Source organism: Ahaetulla prasina, chromosome 1 (genome assembly GCF_028640845.1).
Source record: "Ahaetulla prasina isolate Xishuangbanna chromosome 1, ASM2864084v1, whole genome shotgun sequence".
Lineage (NCBI taxonomy): Eukaryota > Metazoa > Chordata > Lepidosauria > Squamata > Colubridae > Ahaetulla > Ahaetulla prasina.
The window spans coordinates 2,479,309-2,495,063 of NC_080539.1; the positions used below are offsets into that span (position 1 = coordinate 2,479,309).

At 50.0% G+C, this 15,755-nt stretch overlaps 1 protein-coding gene across 1 annotated transcript in view; it reads right to left on the reverse strand.

Moving 5' to 3' along the window:
- Positions 1 to 15,755, reverse strand: part of SSH2 (slingshot protein phosphatase 2) — a 182,665-nt gene that overhangs the window by 96,344 nt on the left and 70,566 nt on the right. The window contains exon 2 of the mRNA XM_058163969.1: positions 1,627 to 1,670. Within this exon, the coding sequence (XP_058019952.1) occupies positions 1,627 to 1,670 (44 nt within the window). The remainder of the gene's footprint in view (positions 1 to 1,626; positions 1,671 to 15,755) is intronic.

The window sequence follows — 15,755 nt, forward strand, 5'->3', positions numbered from 1 at the left end:
TTATGTACACTGAGAGCATCTGCACCAAGACAAATTCCTTGTGTGTCCAATCACACTTGGCCAATAAAAATTCTATTCTATTCTATTCTATTCTATTCTATTCTATTCTATTCTATTCTATTCTACTCTACTCTACTCTACTCTATTCTTCTCTTCTCTTTTGTAACCTATGACTTAATGATACTAGGTCTATTCTATTCTATTCTATTCTATTCTATTCTATTCTATTCTATTCATTTAACGACTATGTGATTCACTTAACACCCGTGGCAAAATCTATTCATGACCGCATGATTCGTTTATTTGCTTAGCAATTGCGGTTAAAAAAAAAGGACGTAAAATGAGGTGCGACTCACTTAACAACCGTCTGGCTTAGCAATGGAAATTCTGGTTCCAACTACAGTCGTAAGCTGAGGACTACCCATATCAAGAATAAAATTAGGCAATCCTAGTTTAGTACAGCCCTGTGGTCGTCCTCCTCCTCTCCACAAACCTCTCTATCCTTTAGAACAGGGGTCTCCAACCTTGGTCCCTTTAAGACTTGTGGACTTCAACTCCACATGTGCATAAGAGCACAAAAGTGCCTACCGTTCCTGTCCTATTGTTCCCTTCATTATATCCAATTAATATAGTTGATGCATATTTTTAATTTGTTTTCTGAGGTTTTCGCGGGTGTTTGTGTATGTAGGTCTTTGGTTATTCGGGTTTTCTCCCGCGTAAAATTGGAAGTGTCTTGGCGACGTTTGACTGACACCCACTATGAACGTAGCACGACCACGAACACGAAGCCAAACAACAGCAATGCAGCTCACCAGCTCAAATCCCCCTGCACCTCAGACTAATCTGAGCACAACCAAGCCCCCACCCAAACAGGACACACCCCTAGCCAATCAGAGCACAAAAAAACCCCCATCCAATCAGAGCACAGCCAAGCTCCCACCCAATCAGTTCAAACCCCCACTAGCAGTTAAAAAGGAAGAAACAGCTGCAATCACACATTGCTCCCAGAAGCACGAAGCTGAAGCCTGAAGATGACGAATGAGACTTCGTCGAAACGTCGCCAAGACACTTCCAATTTTACGCGGGAGAAAACCCGAATAACCAAAGACCTACACATTTTTAATTATATATATATATATATATTCTTCAAGATATGCTGTTTTATCTATGACATTTGTTCGTGTATACTGTTGTGACAAAAAGAAATTAAAAAAAAAATCTAATCTATAACACCGGTCCTTTTGGCAGTTCCACGAAGGCTCGAAAATGATGACGCTACCTAGTTGGGTCAAGGAACGTCTGCAAGAAAACCACCAAGCTCAGAGAGCACCAAGGACCTCACGGTTCCACGTTGAGCTACGTATACAGTTCTGCCTCCAGGCCTCTCCCGGGCTGCCACGTTGTCCCGTGGCCATTCGCAGGAAAAACCCTTCCGTCCGTCACGTGGCTTTGGCAGCCAGGCACGGAAGCCAGAGGGCCGTCTAGCAGCGGCCAGATTCACAGCGTGCTTCCAATTTGGCCACCCTCCCTGGACGGGCAGTTTCGCAGAAGGCACCGCACTTACGTGGCTGACGTGGGCCTGTGTCCACCCAAACCCAACCACTCAGCACCCGTGTCAAGACGTACCTCCTGGGCTGGAACCGGCCATCGTCTTCTCCACTGTCGGCCTCCTGAATGGAAAGGAAAAAGGGTTTAGCGCATAATCCATGCCCGGGTAAAACCGACAATCAATGAACTGTTTTTCTTAGGCAGAATATCAGAAAAACGTGATAAGCAAAGTATAACGTTTAATATTGCATGTCTTAACGGCAGCCAGGATTATATTTGCACAACATTGGAACAACGAAGAAACCCCACGAGACAGAGATCATTTACCAGTGGTGGGTTTCAAATTTTTTTTTTACTACCTTGATGAACGTATCTTTTCTTTTATGTACACTGAGAGCATATGCACCAAGACAAATTCCTTGTGTGTCCAATCACACTTGGCCAATAAAATTCTATTCTATTCTATTCTATTCTACTACCGGTTCTGTGGGCATGGCATGGCTTGGTGGGCGTGGCAGTGGAAGGATACTGCAAAATCTCCATTCCCTCCCCACTCCAGGGGAAGGTTACTGCAAAAATCCCCATTTCCTCTCAATCAGCTGGGACTTGGGAGGCAGAGAATAAATTGGGGCGGGGCCAGTCAGAATTTTTACTACCGGTTCTCCAAACTACTCAAAATTTCTGCTACCGGTTCTCCAGAACTGGTCAGAACCTGCTGAAACCCACCTCCGATCGTTACCATTTCCCCCAAAATAGGACCTCCCTGGATAATAAGCCCAATCAGGCTTTTGAGTGCATGCGCTAAAATAAGCCCCCCCACCCCCCAAAAATAAGACCTCCCCGAAAATATTTAAATGCATGCGCCGCCGGTCCCTGCCGTTTCCTCTGGTTAGGGCAGGGGGTCTGCAACCCACAGGTAGATTTTCTCCATGGGCACCAGATAGAGGAAGGGGAAGGGCGATTCTGAGTCTCAAAATGTTTCAGATCCTATACTTCCCTTTCTCTGAAAGGGGGATAAAGCTTTACCAAGTTTTCACCAGCTAAAGCAGACCCAGAACTTCCTACCATGTTTCCCCAAAAATAAGCCCTCCCCTGAAAATGAACCCTCCCCAAAAATATTTAACCGCATACACAACTGGTCCCCGCCATTTCCTCTGGTTAGGGTTAGGGAGACGGAGCTGGAAATCAGGTAAGACGACAAGAGGATCCCCGTCTTGCTCCACGCGCCCCCAAATAATAAGACCTCCCCAAAAATAAGGCCGAGCGCTTATTTCGGAGTTCAAAAAAATATCAGACAGGGTCTTATTTTCGAGGAAACACGGTAGGAAGATACTGGACTATGGCTTTCATGCCTAAGGCAGGATTAGAACTCACAGCCTCCCGATGTGTAGCCCAAAGTCACCGAGTTGGTTTTCACAGCTGAAGCAGGACTAGAACTCACAGCCTCCTGATGTTTGGCCCAAAGTCACCCAGCTGGCTTTCATGGCTAAAGTGGGACTAGAACTCACCGGCTCCTGCTTGCTGGCCTGTTGCCTTCACCACCTTAACTAATAGACCAAACTGTGGTTGTCAATTTACAACCACAATTAAGCCCAACATTTTGGCTGCTAAGTGAGACATTATTTAAGTGAGCTTTGCTGCATTTTATGACCTTTCCTGCCACCATCGTTAAGTGAACCACAGCAGTTGTTAAATCAGTCACACCATTAAGTGAATTGGGCTCCCCCATGGACTTTGCTTGTCAGAAGGTCGTAAAAACCTACCTACCTACCTACCTACATACATACATACTGTGTTTCCTCGAAAAATAAGACAGGGTCTTTTTTTTGAACCCTGAAATAAGTGCTCCGCCTTATTGCCATGGGTTCAAAAGCCCGATTGGGCTTATTATCAGGGGAGGTCTTATTTTGGGGGAAACAGGGAATCTATCTATCTATCTATCTATCTATCTATCTATCTATCTATCTATCTATCTATCTATCTATCTATCTATCTATCTATCTATCTATCTATCTCATTTGTCTCTCATCTATTTCTATCCATCAATCCATCCATCTGTCATCTGTCTGTCTGTCAGTCCGTCCATCGATCCATCCATCCATCCATCATCTCTCTCTCATCTGTCTATATCTATCTATATATCCATCCATCTATTTATCAGTCTGTCTGTCTGCCTGTCTATCTATCTACCTACCTACCTACCGTGTTTCCCTGAAAGTAAGACTCTGTCTTATATTTTTTTTGAACCCTGAAATAAGCGCTTGGCCTTATTGCCATGCGCTCAAAAGCTCGATTGGGCTTATTATCAGGGGAGGTCTTATTTTGGGGGAAATAGGGTATGCATCGCATTTATATCAGTATATATTATTAATATCAATAACATTCCTACTATTTGCTTAACCAATTTCACACGTCCTCCTTGTATCCTTGATTCTTTCCTATTTTTCCCTATTCCTAGCTCCTGTTTTTGTCAGCTAGCCATTGATAAAATAAGTAAAAAAAAAAAATATTCCCTTTCTTTCTTTTCCTTAATTGTAAGTTGTTAGCTTGTCCATTTCTGCACATTCTAATATTTTTTCTAATCACATTTCCATCTGCTGGGATCTCTTCACTTTTCCACTGTTCTCTTCTTTTTGATGGCACATAATCATTTTGTTTGTGTGTGTTTGTGTTTGTGTGTGTGTGTGTGTATATATGTGTGTGTGTCTTTACATGCCGATATGCCTTTCCTTCTATCTGTCCAAAAAAACCCCCACAAACCCTGAACAGCGACTAGCCATGACCAATTCTGATCATGAAACAGAAGTTTTCCAGCACCCGTGGGAAGTCCCTGGACTTGTCTCCGCCTGCAGAAAACGTTCTCCTGCTTCTCCTTTTGGGCCTTGGCCTGGAGCAGGCCTGGGAGAGGAACCGGTTCAAACAAAACACGGAATCTCCGAGAGAGAAAAAGGGCTACCGAACTGCGTAAGCTGGCTTGTTAAGATGGGCAGGGCCCCCACCCAACCCCCAGGCTCCGTGATGTGCTAGTGCAGGCAGAGAGTTGCATGCCGGCCCTTCTGATTGAAGAGGCATCGGGCATGGCTGGGAAGCTGCTGGAATTACTCTCAGCAGCAAGGGGGGTTGGGTTTAAAAAGGGCCTCTGGTGGCTCAGCAGACTAAGTCTGTCTGTTATTAACACAGCTGCTTGCAATTACTGCAAGTTCAAGCCCCACCAGGCCCAAGGTTGACTCAGCCTTCCATCCTTTATGAGGTAGGTACAATGAGGACCCAGATTGTTGGGGGCAATAAGCTGACTTTGTATATAAATATATAAATAGGATGAAGACTATTGCTTGACATAGTGTAAGCCGCCCTGAGTCTTCGGAGAAGGGCGGGATATAAATAAAAATAAAAATAAAAATGGGGAGTTGTACGTGGCATAGGAGGGTCCCCTGAGCCCCCACATAGGCAGAAAGAGGGCGGAAAAGTTCTCAGAGTTTAGGATGGTGTTTTCAAACGTGGACACTTTAAGAAGGATGGACTTTCGCTCCCAGAATCCCCCAGCCAGCCATGCTTTAAGAGGGGTGGGCTTCCACTCCCAGAATCCCCCAGCCAGCCTGCTTTAAGAGGGGTGGACTTTCGCTCCCAGAATCCCCCAGCCAGCCATGCTTTAAGAGGGGTGGGCTTCCACTCCCAGAATCCCCCAGCCACCCTGCTTTAAGAGGGGTGGACTTCCACTCCCAGAATCCCCCAGCCAGGATGATTTAAGAGGGGAGGACTTCCACTCCCAGAATCCCCCAGCCAGCAATGCTTTAAGAGGGGAAGACTTCCACTCCCAGAATTCCCCAGCCAGCCTGCTTTAAGAGGGGTGGACTTCCACTCCCAGAATCCCCTAGCCAGGATGGTTTAAGAGGGGAGGACTTCCACTCCCAGAATCCCCCAGCCAGCCTGCTTTAAGAGGGGAGGACTTCCACTCCCAGAATCCCCCAGCCAGCAATGCTTTAAGAGGGGAGGACGTCCACTCCCAGAATCCCCCAGCCAGCAATGCTTTAAGAGAGGAAGACTTCCACTCCCAGAATTCCCCAGCCAGCCTGCTTTAAGAGGGGTGGACTTCCACTCCCAGAATTCCCCAGCCAGCCTGCTTTAAGAGGGGTGGACTTCCACTCCCAGAATCCCCCAGCCAGCAATGCTTTAAGAGAGGAAGACTTCCACTCCCAGAATTCCCCAGCCAGCCTGCTTTAAGAGGGGTGGACTTCCACTCCCAGAATTCCCCAGCCAGCCTGCTTTAAGAGGGGTGGACTTCCACTCCCAGAATCCCCTAGCCAGGATGGTTTAAGAGGGGAGGACTTCCACTCCCAGAATCCCTCAGCCAGCATGCTTTAAAATGGGTGGACTTCCACTCCCAGAATCCCCCAGCCAGCCTGCTTTAAGAGGGGTGGACTTCCACTCCCAGAATCCCCCAGCCAGCCATGCTTTAAGAGGGGAGGACTTCCACTCCCAGAATTCCCCAGCCAGCATGCTTTAAGAGGGGAGGACTTCCACTCCCACAATCCCCCAGCCAGCCTGCTTTAAGAGGGGTGGATTTCCGCTCCCAGAATCCCCCAGCCAGCCATGCTTTAAGAGGGGAGGACTTCCACTCCCAGAATTCCCCAGCCAGCATGCTTTAAGAGGGATGGACTTGCACTCCCAGAATTCCCCAGCCAGCCTGCTTTAAGAGGGGTGGACTTCCACTCCCAGAATCCCCCAGCCAGCCATGCTTTAAGAGGGGAGGACTTCCACTCCCAGAATCCCCCAGCAAGAATGCTGGCTGAGGATTTCTGGGAATTGAAGTCCACCCCTCTGAAAGTGTCAAACTCTGTGCAACCCTCGGGCAGTGCGCACAATCTGCTGCCCCTGAAGTTCTCCGTCCACTGAGTCCAACCATTGGGCTCCACTGCCTCCTTTTTTTCACCCACTGCTGCTTATTGCCATAGTGGACATTTATGTGGCTGCTTTTACCAGGGACAAACCCAAACCGTAGTGCTCAAGGTGCACATTTCAGGATGTGCCACCTGGGGGCAGCAGAGGGCAGCTGCTGGAGAGGATGAGCTGTGGTTGGCTTCAGATTACAAATGAATGGAGTTCGAAGGGGCCTTGTAGGTCATCTAGTCCAACCCCACGCCCAAGCAGATGGCTTCAGGGGCACAGCAGAGCCCATCAACGCACCGTAAAATTGCTATTTTCCTGTTCTACGTGGGGAAGGTGTCCTTTATCAAGGAAAGATAAAAATACAAAAAAATGAAATGGACGTCAAATCCATCATAGATTGGACAGCCAGTTTGGTCTAGTGGCAAAGGTACCAGGCTCAAAATCACGAGGCTGGGAGTTCTAGTCCCGCCCTAGGCATGAAAGCCGGCTGGGTGACTTTGGGCCCATCACCAGGAGATGGTGAGTTCTAGTCCCGCCTTAGGCATGAAAGCCGGCTGGATGACTTTGGGCCCATCACCAGGAGATGGTGAGTTCTAATCCTGCCTTAGGCATGAAAGCCGGCTGGGTAACTTTGGGCCGATCACCAGGAGATGGTGAGTTCTAGTTCTGCCTTAGGCATGAAAGCCAGTTGAGTGAGGCTGGGCCGATCAACTAGGAGGCTGTGAATTCTAGTCCCTCCTTAAGCATGAAGGCCTGCTGACTTATTTTGGGCCACTCACCAGGAAATGATGAGTTCTAGTCCTGCCTCATGAATGAAAAGTGACTTTGGGACAGCCCTTCCCGCTCACCCCAACCCACCTCACAGGGTTGTCGTGGGGAAAACAAGGAGGAAGATATGTTGGATCTGTTCGCGACCTGGAGTCATTTTCAAAAATAATAAAGAAGGGATTTGAATAAACAATAAATCATATTTAAAAGCAACCTACAGCCTCATTCTCACTCCAGCTATATTTTTAAGTATGTATTTTTTTCTGATTCAGCAGAAAGACAGCATCTTATTATAATCTGTGTCATCTCTTTGAAACACATGAAAGGAAGGTCAGGCACTGGAATATATATTTTAAAAACACAAGTCGGATTCAGGTTGAAAATTCAGAAGTGGCCTAAAATCTGCTGAATCCTCAGGCTAAATTAATTTTTTTTTTGTTTACATTTATACCCCGCCGTTCTCCGAAGACTCAGGGCGGCTTACAGTGTATAAGGCAATAGTCTCATTCTATTTGTATATTTACAAAGTCAACTTATTGCCCCCCCCAACAATCTGGGTCCTCATTTTACCTACCTTATAAAGGATGGAAGGCTGAGTCAACCTTGGGCCGGGCTTGAACCTGCAGTAATTGCAGGCTCTGTGTTCTAATAACAGGCTTCTTAACAGCCTGAGCTATCACGGCCCCTTTATTTTAAAACTTCTCTCTCTCTCTTCCCCCCCTCTTCTTCCCTCCCTCTCTCTTCCTCCCTCCCTCTCTTCCTCCCTCCCTCTCTCTTCCTCTCTCTTCCTCCCTCCCTCTCACTTCCTCTCTTCCTCCTCCCTCTCTCTTCCCCCTCCCTCTCTCTCCCTCCCTCCATCTCTCTCTTCCTCTTCCTCCTCCCTCTCTCTCCCTCCCTCTTCCTCTCTTCCTCCTCTCTCTTCTCCTCTCTTCCTCCCTCCCTCTCTCTCTTCCTCTCTTGCTCCTTCCCTCTCTCTTCCCCCCTCTCTTCCTCCCTCCCTCTCTCCTCTCTCCCTCCTTCCCTCTCTCTTCCCCACTCCCTCGCTCCCTCTCTCTCTTCCTCCCTCTCTCTCTCTCTCTCTCTCTCTCTACACACACAAAGGGTAAAAAATTACACACACACACACACACATAAGATAGTATCCCAGGGAGACAATTAGAGCAACTTAGAATGAGACTAAACCATTTGATGAATGGTTGCTGGAACTGGGTATGTTTGGTTTAATGAAAAGAAGAATTGGGGGACACACGATGGCAGTCTTCCAATATTGGAGAGATTGTCAGAGAGATGAGGGAGACAAGCTATTCTCCAAAGCACCTGAAGGCAGGACAAGAAGCAACGGGTCGAAACACATCGAAGAGAGAAGCAACCTGGAACTAAGGAGAAATTTCCTGACAGTGAGAACAATCAACCAGCGGAACTACTTGCCACCAGAAGTTACGGGAGCTCCAACACTGGAGGTTTTTTAAGAAGAGACTGGACAGAAGATTTGTCTGAAATGGGATAAGGTCTCCTGCTTGTGCACAGGGTTGGGCTAGAAGACCTCCAAGGTCCCTTCTAACGCTGTGCGTTCCGTAATCCTGTCCATCCGTGGCTCCCAGATGTGGGCTGGGAAGGAGCCGCGCCAAGCTCTGGATGCAAGAAGACACGGACAACTCCCCTGTTTCTCCACGACTCTACAAATCCGCCAGAAAAGTAGGACCGTTGTGCCAAACTACAAGCCCCAGCAATTCTCTCGGCCCCCCCGCCACCCCACCGCAGCCAGCTGGCTCGGACTATTTGGGGCTGCAGATGAGAAACATCTGGATGTCAGCTGCCTCCTTCGGCCGGAGAGAGGTGGATTTTCCTGGCGAGGGAAACGCAGCGGCCTGGCGCGCGCACGGTGCTAAGCCTTCATGGGAGCTGCAAGCCACAGGTTTGGTCAGTGACCCCGAGCGCTTGGAATCCATCCTTCTGCTTGGGGCAGGGATCTGAATCCGAGTCTCTTGGAAGGATGGGTGTCCAGCCTTCGGTTGAGCCCGTCCAATGGATCGCAGAATTGTAGAGTTGGGGGTATGTGGGGTGGAACCTCAAAGATCCTCAAGCCCATCCCTCTGCAGGGAGCAGGAAGACCAATTCAATTATCACCCAGGAGGGGTGGAAAAGACCCGGAGACGGAGAATCTATCCCTCCATTGTTGCTTTGAACACCAAGCACCCCACAGCTCCCCTCCTCCTCCTCCTCCTCTCCACAACCCCTCCTCCCTTCTAGCACTGATGACGCTACCTAGCTGGGTCATGAAACGTCTGCAAGAAAACCACCAACCTCAGAGAGCACCCAGGACCTCACAGTCACCCCCCTTCTCCTCCTCCTCGTCCCTTCCTTCCTTCCTTCCTTCCTTCCTTCCTTCCTTCCTTCCTTCCTTCCTTCCTTCCTTCCTTCCTTCCTTCCTTCCAGCACTGATGATGCTACCTAGCTGGGTCATGAAACGTCTACAAGAAAACCACCAAGCTCAAAGCACCAAGGATTCCAGTCTTCCTCCTCCTCCTCCCTCCTAGCACTGATGATGTTATCTAGCTGGGCCATGAAACGTCTGCAAGGAAACAAGCAAGGTCAGAGAGCACCAAGGACCCTACGATACTTTTCTTCTTCTTCTTCCTCCTCCTCCTCCTCTTCTCCACAACCCCCATCTCTTCAAGCACTGACAACCTTACCTAGTTGGGTCACGAAATGTCTGGAAGAAAACAACTGAGCTTAGAGAGCATCAAGGACCCCACAGTCACCCCTCCTCCTCCTCGTCCTCCCTCCCTCCCTTCCTCCCTCCCTTCCTTCCTTCCTTCCTTCCAGCACTGATGATGTTATCTAGCTGGGTCATGAAACGTCTGCAAGAAAACCACCAAAGCTCAGAGAGCACCCAGGACCCCACAGTCGCCCTCCTCCTCCTCCTCCTCCCCTTCCTTCCTTCCTTCCTTCCTCCCTTCCTTCCTTCCTTCCTTCCAGCACTGATGATGTTATCTAGCTGGGTCATGAAACGTCTGCAAGAAAACCACCAAAGCTCAGAGAGCACCCAGGACCCCACAGTCGCCCTCCTCCTCCTCGTCCTTCCTTCCTTCCTTCCTTCCTTCCTTCCTTCCTTCCTTCCTTCCTTCCTTCCTTCCTTCCTTCCTTCCTTCCTTCCTTCCTCCCTCCCTCCCTCCCTCCCTTCCAGCACTGATGATGTTATCTAGTTGGGTCATGAAACGTCTGCAAGAAAACCACCAAAGCTCAGAGAGCACCCAGGACCCCACGGTTCCAATGTTTGAGCCCCAAATATTCTCCTCCGTTGTTTCAGTGCTCGTTTGCTCTGGTCTCATGATGCTCGCAAAATAGAACACAAGCAGACAAAGGCCGAGCTCTCCCCCCCCCCTCCCCTTCCAGCGTCTGAAGGGCATAAGTAGGGCAGCGGCTGGCATCACCCCCTTGCCAGCTTTCTGTTCTGCCAAGGTCGCACCCCGCCCTCCCCATTCAGAAGAGGCTGAGCCACTGATCTCCCGTCCCCCCCCCCACCTCCCTGCGTTATCTTCCGTGGTGTAATCAGGATTTTTACGACATTCTAATGGTTTTAGAATTGAAATCTGGGACGTTTATGGCTGCTGTGGGGGTTTTTTGCTTGATTTATTGTGACGCACGTCATGCCGTCTGGCGCTGGAGGAGGAACGCGGCCAAGCGCCACAGCAACCGGATTTCTTGCCAAAGGAAGGGGGGGGAGAAATTTTGTTTTTTGGGGGGGTGGGGGGGGAGAGGCTGCACCATCCCCAGGAAAGACAGCTGTTCTCCTTCAGTCGCCGAGCGGCTGCCAGCCTGCATTGGGCCCGGCCCACCTGCGGGAGGACTTCCTCTGGGGGCAGGAGAGGTGCCGCTGCTTCCCAAGACCTTGGCCCTGCGCCCTTCCTTCTCCCCCCCCAAACCCTTTCCTTCCTTCCTTCCTTCCTTCCTTCCTTCCTTCCTTCCTTCCTTCCTTCCTTCCTTCCTTCCATGTTCCATGAAGCAGACTTTGGCTGCTCCAAACTCCTTCCCATCTTTGCCATCGAGGGTAGAAGAACATTTGGTCTGTTTGCCTATCATCTGTATCTATCTGACCAATTGCCTGTCTTTCTGTCTGTCTCGTTCTCTCTCCATCCATCCATCCATCCATCCATACCTTCCTCCCTCCCTCTCTATCCATCCATATATTTATCTATCTACTTGTATCTACTTACCTACCTACCCATCCCTCCCTCCCTCTATCGATCAATCCATCTATTTATCTACTTATCTACCTATCTACCCATCCACACCTCTCTCCCTCCCTCTCTATCCATCCATCTACTTATCTACCTATCCATCCTTTCATCCCTCTGTCTCTATCCCTCCCTCCCTCTCTCTCTATCCATCCATCCATTTATCTACCTACCTACCTATCCCTCCCTCCCTCTCTCTCTATCCATCTATTTATCTACCTACCTACCTACCCATCCATCCATCTATCCATCCTTCCACCCACCCACCTACCTACCTACCTACCTATAACATCTACCTATATCATCTCTCTATCCCTCTACATCTCGGTCATCTACCTTCTATAACCGTCTTGCTTAGCAACTGGATGTTGTTGTAAGGTAGGGGTCTCCAAACTTGGCAACTTGAAGACTTGCAGCCTTCAACTCCCAGAATTCCTCAGCCAGCTTTGCTTGAAGACTTGTGGCCTTCAACTCCCAGAATTCCTCAGCCAGCTTTGCTTGAAGGCTTGTGGCCTTCAACTCCCAGAATTCCTCAGCCAGCTTTGCTTGAAGGCTTGTGGCCTTCAACTCCCAGAGTTCTGGGAAGTCCACAAGTCTTAAAGTTGCCAAGTTTGGAGAGGCTTGTTGTAAGGCTACATTAACAGAAGCTTGCATGTCTGAAAGGACGAATCGCCCGCTGTCACTTTCACAGCCTTGTCAGTTTAGACGGCTCCTATCTTAATTGCTAACTTCAGCCACTATGCAGCTCAGGGCTCATTCAGCTGTTATCAGATTGTTTCCTGGCCAGACTCTCTTCCGTTCATCCCACAAGGTCAACCGCGACTTCCCAAACCCTGCCTGTCCGCATCTTTTCATGGGATGGCAATGCAGCCTCGGAGGGGGGGGCTGTTGCTATTGAGCCCACATTTTACCCAGCATTGGTCGCCGGACAGGCAGGGATTCTGTCCAATCTCCAGAACAAAAGGAAGGCTCCCTTTTTCCAATTGAAGAAACTGAGGTCTCCCATTTGGAAAGTACAGGCTACAGGAATGTGCTACACCAGTGGCTTTCAAATAGTGGACTTCAACTCCCAGAATCCCCCAGCCAGCCTGCTTTAAGAGGGGAGGACTTCCACTCCCAGAATCCCCCAGCCAGCCTGCTTTAAGAGGGGAGGACTTCCACTCCCAGAATCCCCCAGCCACCATGCTTTAAGAGGGGAGGACTTCTACTCCCAGAATCCTCCAGCCAGCCTGCTTTAAGAGGGAAGGACTTCCACTCCCAGAATCCCCCAGCCAGCCTGCTTTAAGAGGGATGGACTTCTACTCCCAGAATCCTCCAGCCAGCCTGCTTTAAGAGGGGAGGACTTCCACTCCCAGAATCCCCCAGCCAGCCTGCTTTAAGAGGGGAGGACTTCCACTCCCAGAATCCCCCAGCCAGCCTGCTTTAAGAGGGGAGGACTTCCACTCCCAGAATCCCCCAGCCAGCCTGCTTTAAGAGGGGAGGACTTCCACTCCCAGAATCCCCCAGCCAGCCTGCTTTAAGAGGGGAGGACTTCTACTCCCAGAATCCTCCAGCCAGCCTGCTTTAAGAGGGGAGGACTTCCACTCCCAGAATCCCCCAGCCAGCCTGCTTTAAGAGGGATGGACTTCTACTCCCAGAATCCCCCAGCCAGCCTGCTTTAAGAGGGGAGGACTTCCACTCCCAGAATCCCCCAGCCAGCCTGCTTTAAGAGGGGTGGACTTCCACACCCAGAATCCCCCAGCCAGCCTGCTTTAAGAGGGGTGGACTTCTACTCCCAGAATCCCCCAGCCAGCCTGCTTTAAGAGGGGTGGACTTCTACTCCCAGAATCCCCCAGCCAGCCTGCTTTAAGAGGGGAGGACTTCCACTCCCAGAATCCCCCAGCCAGCCTGCTTTAAGAGGGATGGACTTCTACTCCCAGAATCCCCCAGCCAGCCTGCTTTAAGAGGGGTGGACTTCCATACCCAGAATCCCCCAGCCAGCCTGCTTTAAGAGGGGAGGACTTCTACTCCCAGAATCCCCCAGCCAGCCTGCTTTAAGAGGGGAGGACTTCCACTCCCAGAATCCCCCAGCCAGCCTGCTTTAAGAGGGGAGGACTTCTACTCCCAGAATCCCCCAGCCAGCCTGCTTTAAGAGGGGAGGACTTCCACTCCCAGAATCCCCCAGCCAGCCTGCTTTAAGAGGGGAGGACTTCTACTCCCAGAATCCCCCAGCCAGCCTGCTTTAAGAGGGGAGGACTTCCACTCCCAGAATCCCCCAGCCAGCCTGCTTTAAGAGGGGTGGACTTCCACTCCCAGAATCCCCCAGCTGGGTGTTGGAAGTCAGTGTATCTTAAAAGTTGGTGAAACCCTGATCGAACCCAGCAGCTCCTGCAGTGCTGACTTCCACTCAGCCACCAGAGTAGGAAGGAGGGCTCCCTTTGGAAAAGAGGCAGCCAACAGCTACTACTAAAGCGCCTCCTCTTTCCTCTTAAAATTGTCATATTACACTTGGCAATTTTGTGGTTTGGAGGCTCTTGCAATGTTTTGGCTCTCGTCCCTCCTCTGGGGAAACAAACAAACAAACACAAAAATTATTTACTGCAATGTGCCTTTTGCCAGGGAGCGGCCCAACCACAACTAAAAACCTAACGATTTAAAACTAAAACAAAAGTTGGAAGTTACACAAACCTTGTAAAACCGGCGTACAACATGGTGGAGTTGCAAGGGCCTAACTATAACACGCAGGTATAATAATACGCTACAACTGAACGCCCCCCCCCCTTTACTTCCCTTTGCAAAGGGATTTCCCACAGTTTTTCCCCAGACGTGGCAAATTTAAGAGGCGTGGACTTCAACACGTCTAGTATTTGCCACATGTGAAAAGCATCGGACTGGATTTGTGTGTTTCTGAGTGCGTAAATGTTTTTTATTAATATGTTTGATTGCAATAGCAATATCTAATACAAAGTAAACTTAGAAAAAAGACAATTGACAAGAAGAGGAGAGGAGAGAAGAGGAGGGGAGGGGAGGGAAAAGGAGAGGAGAGGAGGGGAGGAGGGGAGGAGAGAGAGAGGAGAGGAGAAGAGGAGGGGAGGGAAAAGGAGAGGAGAGGAGGGGAGGGGAGGAGAGGAGAGAGAAGAGGAGGGAGGGAAAAGGAGAGGAGAGGAGGGAGGGAGGAGAGGAGAGGAGAAGAGGAGGGGAGGAAAGGAGAGGAGAGGAGAAGAGGGAGGGAGGAAGAGGAGAGGAGGAGGAGAAGAGGAGAGAAGGGAGGGAGAGGAGGGGAGGAGAGGAGGGGAAGAAGAGAGGAGGGGAGGAGAGAAGTGGAGGGAGGAGAGGAGAGGAGAGAGGAGGGAGGGAGGAGAGGAAAGGGAGGAGGGGAGGAGGAGAAGAGGAGAGGAGAGGAGAGGAAAGGAGGAGAGAGAGAGGAAAGAGGAGGAGAGGAGGAGGAGAAGAGGGAGGGAGGAGAGGAGGAGGAGAGGAGGGGAAGAGAGGAGGGGAGGGAGAAGTGGAGGGAGGGAGAGGAGAGGAGAGGAGGAGGAGGGGAGGAGAGGAAAGGGAGGAGAGGAGAAGAGGAGAGGAGAGGAGAGGAAAAGAAAAGGGAGGAGAGAGGAAAAGAAGAGAGAGAGAGAGGAGAGGAGAGGAGGAGGGGAGGAGGAGGAGAAGAGAGGAGAGGAGGGGAGGAGGAGGAGAGGAGAGGAAGAGAGAAGAAAAGAAAAGAGAGGAGAGGAGAAGAGAGAGAGGAGAGGAGAGGAGAAGAGGAGGAGGAGAGGAGGAGGAGGGGAGGAGGAAAGAAAAGAGAGGAGAGGAGGAGAGGAAAGGAGAGGAGGAGGACGAGGAGAGAGAGGAGAGGGAGAAGAGAAGAAAAGAAAGAAAGAAAAGAGAGGAGAGGAGGAAGGGAGGAAAAGAAAAGAGAGGAGAGGAGAGGAGAGGAAAGGAGAGGAGGGGAGGACGAGGGAGAGGAGAGGAGAGGGAGAAGAGAAGAAAAGAAAAGAAAGAAAAGAAAAGAGAGGAGAGGAGAGGAGGAAGGGAGGAGGGGAAAAGAAAAGGGAGGAGAGGAGAGGAGGGGAGGACGAGGGGAGAGGAGAGGAGAGGGGAGAAGAGAAGAGAAGAGAAGAGAAGAGAAGAAAAGAGAGGAGAGGAGGAGAGGAGACGGAAGGGACCTTGGAGGTCTTCTAGTCCAGCCCCTGCTCAAGCAGGAGATCCTATCCCATTTCAGAGAAAGATATAAAGTGCAAGGGGGGAAAAGGGAAAGGAAAAGAATATAATAAAGAAAGGGAAAAGAAATATACAGGCAGTCCTTAACTTACAACAATTCGTTTAATAACCGTTTTGAGG